General features: G+C 39.1%; 1 protein-coding gene across 3 annotated transcripts; it reads right to left on the bottom strand.

Annotated features, from left to right (window-relative positions):
* Positions 1–2,616: 2,616 nt before the first annotated feature.
* On the bottom strand, positions 2,617–6,550 carry LOC306872935 (microfibril-associated glycoprotein 4-like). 3 transcript variants are annotated; one of them, XM_079421886.1, is made up of 6 exons: positions 6,441–6,550; positions 6,305–6,345; positions 5,998–6,210; positions 5,821–5,917; positions 3,217–3,384; positions 2,617–3,065 (listed from the first exon to the last, which is right to left on the bottom strand). In XM_079421886.1, the coding sequence occupies exons 2-6, from the start codon at positions 6,308–6,310 to the stop codon at positions 2,806–2,808; spliced, it is 744 nt and encodes a 247-aa protein (XP_079278012.1). In that variant the 5' UTR covers positions 6,311–6,345; positions 6,441–6,550; the 3' UTR covers positions 2,617–2,805. The 3 variants fall into 3 exon arrangements, with proteins under 3 accessions (XP_079278012.1, XP_079278013.1, XP_079278014.1); XM_079421887.1 differs by having other exon boundaries at positions 2,633–3,065; positions 6,100–6,210; positions 6,441–6,549; XM_079421888.1 differs by having other exon boundaries at positions 2,633–3,065; positions 6,100–6,210; positions 6,305–6,549.
* Between the last annotated feature and the right edge of the window lie 1,040 nt (positions 6,551–7,590).

The following is a 7,590-nucleotide window of genomic DNA, read 5'->3' as shown; positions in this document are numbered from 1 at the left end:
TTCTTGCTGTAAAACATCTAACAGATGGGTTTTATAGATATTGTTCCTTAAGTTTTAACGTGTTAAACACATTACACAAGTACAAAAATGTACAAAACAGGACTTCATTCAACTTTGTGTATCTAATACATATATTTGTATTGTCAAATAACGTGAAAAAAAATAATTTAAAATAGTTTAATCTCTTTAATGGTATTTGTAACTTTCTCATGCTATTTGTTTAATTGTTATTTCTAAATCTTTGCAATGTCACACCATAGGACACATTTACAAATATAATGCACACAGGTAATTTTGAAATTGTGGAATGGTGTGGTTGCATTAGGCATTTGCACATAGGGTTTGCAGGACCGTATACTGTTGCTCGCCAAATTTCCGTCCTAAATTATTGATAAATATGCCAGATCGGAGAAAACAAAACTAGAGTGTGTCACGTAAACTGGTTAAAGCCTTACTCTGCTTCACATGTCACTGACCCGGCAACAACTGACCTAGGTCATTGTCAGACTCCTGTATTAAACCTGTTCTGCTTACAGGTTCTTGTATCAATAATGAAATGGTTAACTTGGGGCCGGTTATGGTAACCTAGGAGAAAGATGAAATCTATCCTGGAGATTCCGTTCTTCAGGCTCGTTTCGAAACTCTGAAGCGTTGAGTTCTTTGGTCTACCGGCTTAACCATTTAACTGATGTGCGGCATACTGACCTGATTTCATTTCTGAATACGTTTCACTGTTTCGCGACACTCCTTCTTGTACAAATCTAATAGAGCACGACATTGATGTGGGAGATTCAGTTCCGATTCGTCAGCGTTACTATCGGATGCCTGCGAATAAGAAAATAACCTCTAGAAGAGGAAATTGAGTATATGCTGAAAAATAACATTGCTGAACCTTCTTTCTCTGGTTGGGCTTCTCCGTGTTTGTTGGTGAATAAACCTGACGGGTCATTTAGATTCTGTACTGACTACCGAAAGGTCAACGCTGTATTGAAGCCTGATTCTTTTCCGCTGCCCCGAATAGAAGACTGTATTGATCAGTCAGGTAATGTTAAATTTGTGAGCGAGTTTGACCTACTGAAAGGTTACTGGCAAGTGCCTTTAACTGCTAGGGCTCGGGAGGTTTCTGCTTTCGTTACACCTTCCAGTTTATTTTCTGACAAAGTGATGCGTTTCGGATTGCGTAACGCCCCCGCAGCTTTTCAGAGGTTAATGAACTGCGTAATATCAGGTTTGAGTGGCTGCGCTGTTTATCTAGATGACGTTGTTGTTTTTAGTCAAACTTGGGAAGAACACTTACTTCAGATTAGAGCACTTTTTGAGCACTTTGTAAAGGCAAATTTGACAGTTAATTTGTTCAAATGTGAGTTTGCCAGAGCCACGGTTACTTATGTGGGGAAGGTAGCTGGTCAGGGCCAAGTGCGCCCCGTTCGTGCTAAGGTAGAGGCAATAGATAATTACCCTACACCTACAACAAAGATAGAGTTAATGCCATTTCTTGGAATGGTTGGGTTTTTGCAGGAATGTTTCTATTGTAGCGGTGCCCCTGACAAATTTGTTGCGGGGAGGAGTATCTTTCTGCTGGACCCCGTTGTGTCAGCAAGCATTTGAGAAAATAAAAATGCTCTTTACAGAGGCTCCCGATTTGGCGACTCCAAGATTTGACCCATCTTTTCAACTGCAAATGCCAGTAATGTGGGACCGTTTTACTGCAGAGGTCTGAGAATGGCATTGATCACCCAATTGAGTTCTTCTCTAGAAAGTTTAATTCATATCAGCTTAATTATTCAGTGATTGAGAAGGAGGCTCTTGCTTTAATTTAGGCTTTACAACACTTTGAGGTGCATGTGGGATCATCAGAGGGTCCCCTAGTGGTCTATACAGATCACAATCCTTTAATCTTTTTGCACTCCTTGCAAAACCCCAACCAAAGGCTAATGAGACGGTGTTTGTTTTTGCAGGGTTATCTATTGGATATACGCCATATTAAAGGCTCAGAGAATGTAACTGCTGATGCCTTGTCTCGTGTTCACAGTCTAAGTGTTGTAGAACTCGTGTTTTCAGTTTTTTCTCTCTCTGTTTCTTCCTTAATTTTGCTTCCTAGACGCCAAAGTTGCTGGAAGGAGTTGTGGAGTTGAAGAGACTGGGAAACATTTGCGAGCTAAATCAAGTCTTGACACTCGGACTGTTTGAAAGTTGTACAGATTGTTTTTGTTAAAGACTTTTTTTTTTGTGTGGTCTCTTCTTTTTAGGGGGGAGTGTGACAAATCTTCTACTCTTCCTGCTACTGCCGGCTGGTGGGAGTGGATAGGAGACTCATTAAGAGAACGATGTCCACCTGTTCTTCCCTCTATAAAAACCTTGGCCTTGTTGGTGTGGTTGTTGCTTGTGTGCTCCCGATTGGTTTTGCGTTGTTTATTTGGATTTGTTTATTAGTTGTGAGACTTGTTCTGTCTGGCTTTATACCATCTTGTGTCAGACAGAAATTCTACTTATTTTTGTCATCCTTCCGTTTGTTATTTTTAAGAGTATAGGCCTAAATGATAATCAACCCATGGACTCAATCACATCAAAAGATACAATAATTAATTTTGTGTTTCTGAACAGATAAACACATTTGACGTAATGCATATATGCATTCAAGGCAAGAGTTTATTTGAAGATTTGTTTAATTTATATGATAGTAAATCAAAAGATCAATAGCAAAGATAAACACTTATTTACTTCCATTGAGAAAAGAACTTAAACCTTGACATTTGTAATATAGTGAAATAACATCAGATAATTTGCACTTTAAAGCATTAATGTTTATGAGACACATTTGATCTTCATGCTGATGGATTTCAGGGTGACAGAGAAATTATTTTTCCAGGTTTTCCAAACTGCTCCAATGGCGTGATGGGTGTTGTCATCTCCCCACAAATACACACCATTGGGGTTTGTGTAGTGACAGCCTACTGTGTACCAAAATGCCCCGAGATACAATTTGGCACAGTTTTTTTCATAGGGGTCTTGATCCTTGTCAAAGGTGGTGAACTTCTCTCCATTATGGAAAGATAAAGAGTCGCCTGCAGAGAGGAAGAGCATCATTGAGGTCAGTAACATCTTATTTACTTGAAGAATATTGGAGTGATATTATGAAAACATTTGAAAGTGCACGTTTATTCAAGTGTCATTTTATAAAGCATGTTCTCATGAGTATGAATGAAAGTGTCCTACCAGCTCCTCCATTCTTGAATCCTGAAACATGCAGCTTATACCCATCAATTTCAGGACCCACAGAGTAGGACGAGTACTGAGCGAAACCTTTCCTTCCATCAAAGTCCTCCAGATCCACTCTCAGCATGTACTTCCTGTTGCGTGTCAGCTGGTACATGTTCTCCAGCCCTGATCATATACACACATGAAGAACACGTTCAACCAAACACTGGACATGAACACACACACACACACACATGAAGAACACGTTCAACCAAACACTGGACATGAACACACACACACACACACACATGAAGAACACGTTCAACCAAACACTGGACATGAACATCCACACACACACACATGAAGAACACGTTCAACCAAACACTGGACATGAACATCCACACACACACACACACACACACACACACACACACACACGAAGAACACGTTCAACCAAACACTGGACATGAACATCCACACACACACACACACACACACACACACACACACATGAAGAACATGTTCAACCAAACACTGGACATGAACATCCACACACACACACACACACACACACACACACACACACATGAAGAACACGTTCAACCAAACACTGGACATGAACACACACACACACACACATGAAGAACACGTTCAACCAAACACTGGACATGAACACACACACACACACACACATGAAGAACACGTTCAACCAAACACTGGACATGAACATCCACACACACACACACACACACACACACACACACACATGAAGAACATGTTCAACCAAACACTGGACATGAACATCCACACACACACACACACACACACACACACACACACGAAGAACACGTTCAACCAAACACTGGACATGAACATCCACACACACACACACACACACACACACACACATGAAGAACACGTTCAACCAAACACTGGACATGAACATCCACACACACACACACACACACACACATGAAGAACACGTTCAACCAAACACTGGACATGAACACACACACACACACACACACACACACACACACACACACACACACACACGAAGAACACGTTCAACCAAACACTGGACATGAACATCCACACAAACACACACACACACACACACACACGAAGAACACGTTCAACCAAACACTGGACATGAACACACACACACACACACACACACACACACACACACACACACACACACACACACACACGAAGAACACGTTCAACCAAACACTGGACATGAACATCCACACACACACACACACACACACACACACACGAAGAACACGTTCAACCAAACACTGGACATGAACATCCACACACACACACACACACACACACACACACACATGAAGAACACGTTCAACCAAACACTGGACATGAACATCCACACAAACACACACACACACACACACACACACACACACACACACACACACACACGAAGAACACATTCAACCTAATTTCAAATGATTTATTTATATTAATTAAAATGAAGCAACTCCCCTAAAATAGATATTTTCTCTTGTCCTGCCTTGTGGTTGAGTAAATTGCATGTCAAATATAATATAAATTTGAACTGAATTATTTATTTTTATATATATATACGTCTTTACAACCATATTAAACTGGACACTTTTCAGACTACTCCACTTCACCTCAGTGTCAGGCGCGAGTCAAACGAGCGCAGAAGAGCTACAGGTGACGAGGAGCTTCAGTAGAACATCAGTGGTCAGATGAGATGTTGTCTGGCCACATGTCAGTAAACAATGGCGGGGCCATCTGGCTATATAAGCGGGCATTTCGTCATAGGATCTCAGATAAATTCTCCTTCAGCGACGACGATCTCCCTTCGTTGACACTCTGGACTGAAGACGCTCGCAGTAGAAATGCCTCGCTGTGGATTTATCTATATGTCATTAATATGTTTATTATTGAAATGTTGTTATACGCATGTGGCAATTTGATTTAATTTCTTTATTTTCTTAAATATGTGGGTAGATAGTATTTATAGAGTTGTAACTTTTAGTTGTAGTTACGGTTTCTTATTTGTAAGTCGCTTTGGACAAAAGCGTCTGCTAAATGACAAAAGTAAAAAGTAAGTAAGTAAAGTATCTATAATTTAGTGTTTGATAAATTTATTCCATTTCTGTATATTTCCTACTTGAAAGGCACAAGTAAATATGGCATTTATTATAATGGGTTTATGTGAAGATTGTTTTAAGTTCACTTAAATTAGAAGTTGTTATTTTTTTAAGTCTAATAAATGTATTATTATACTGTAATGTTGAATGGCTATAGTCAATGGATAAATACTAGGGGGAAATAACAATTTCCTAGAGACATCAGTAGTGATACTTGCCTTCAATCATAAAAACAGATGCCATTATAAAAACATTAAAAATATAGTGTCTTTATCGTGTTTCTACATTAATTTGAAGATTGAATGTGAAATTATTGCAACATAAAAGTATATTTAAAAACTTTAAATGTTAGGTTGGATTAATCACGATTAATTTCGGAAAAAAAAACGATTGATAGCACTAATTTATTTATTTATTTATTGTATGTTATGCTTGATACAAGTGTCTTTTTAACTCCATTAAACCAAAACATTACCCAGCCAGTATTCACTCTCCACATTCCCAAATCCTGTCTTGTACTGATCCCACGGCCGATAGAAATTCACACTGCCATCCATTCTCCTCTGAATCACCTGTGATGGGTTTATACAGAATATATGATTCATAATGAATGTTCTGATGTGTGTTTAATGATCTAAAGTCATATTCGTACCGTCCATCCTCCGTTGTCTTCATCTTTCCCACCTGAGATCATCTCACAGTAAACCCAGACAGGAATGTCACCTGCTGGATAGATGGAGTAAATCCCACTGACCGTTTGTCCTGATTTATAGATGGCAGAGCAGTCGACCGGCTTGTATCCATCAGAAACAGACACAGTAAACCCCATAAATACAGCGAGCAGAGCCACGACAAACACCGTCATCTACAGAGAGACACGACTGATCATCATCCTCATTTATAAAGATCAACTCACACTAGAAGGAAAAACTCTACAAGTTTGATCAACATGAACTTACTGTCATCTTCTCTTACTGCAGTCTTCCTTTGCTTGAAGAATCTTGAAGAAAGTAAAAAACACTTTGCTGAATGGTTATCTGAAGCTTGTCTGAATGTTTTGTGAGGTAAATGATGGAGAATAAAACAGTAACTCACCGTTTGTGTTGAGATGTTTTTCGATGGATCACAAACACTGTTAAATATCTGTCAGATCTGGCTCCTCTCTTCTTGGCACAAGTGAAGTGATCTCTGTTTTTCATACAGTGGTCTAAATGTTATCAGTAAGAGCATCTGTAACATCTGTCGTTTGAGTCACTCTTGCACTGCTCAATGTTGAAATACTAATGTTTCACAAACACTAGGACTCTTATCACTCGGTTTGACATTGTTCTGTAACACTCCTAGAATAAAACGTTAATTAATACTGAACTTACTAAGTTTTCAGTAATGGATAGACTGTGTTGTGTTCCCCGTGTAAATGCGATTGTCTTTCTCATTTTCCTTCACTATAAATCCCAACCAGTTAGAGTAACTCAACCCGTTTGAGTAAACCAATCCCCTTGGCTTAAACCATGTAAGTGTTAAAACTAGCAGTTAAGTAATTAATTAAGTGCTGATTGTGATGAACACCTGACAGACAAGAGCCCAACTAAAGCAGACACTGATCTCAAACACGGCTACTTCAAATGAAACTAAATCAACATCTAAACCTTAGTTAATTCTCAATCAGATCTTCTTGTCTCAGTCTGGTTATTAATAAGTGCAGCTGGTGATGCTGTTTGTGGAGTAGTTGAATCAGATCTTGAGAGATTTAAAGTCTTTTATCTTCAGTTGATCTAAGGCTGTGGCTGAAGAAAGCTGTAGTTTGTGCTCTCGTGTCTCTTTCTTTCAGTGCTTGTTCACAGCAGGTGTTTGAAGGATTGAAAGAAACATCATAATAATATTCTACTAACGGCAAGAAAACTGGACATCTTTAATGTTCCCAGAAGCAATATTTGGAGAATGTCCTTATAACACCATTCTGTTAGCTGGGATAGGCCTACAGGGAGAATTAAAGTGATAAAGAACTTAAAAGATAAAGAAAAACAAGATAAATTGGATATTAGGAAAACCATTAAAAGAGGGTATTAATCAAAGAATAGTGATGGAATATATAGTAGAAACAAACGAATTTGATAGGGAATTAAATAAATAAATAAAGCACAGCAATAGGGGAACACAATCCGGGTTTTTTGGCATGGAGCAGAACACGGAAGCAGCAGCAGCAGCCGTGTCCTCCCGCCAGCAGGGGCGCTGTGTCGCGCTC

Source organism: Barbus barbus, assembly GCF_936440315.1.
Source record: "Barbus barbus genome assembly, chromosome: 7".
NCBI lineage: Eukaryota > Metazoa > Chordata > Actinopteri > Cypriniformes > Cyprinidae > Barbus > Barbus barbus.
This window is presented reverse-complemented; position numbering and strand designations above follow the sequence as displayed.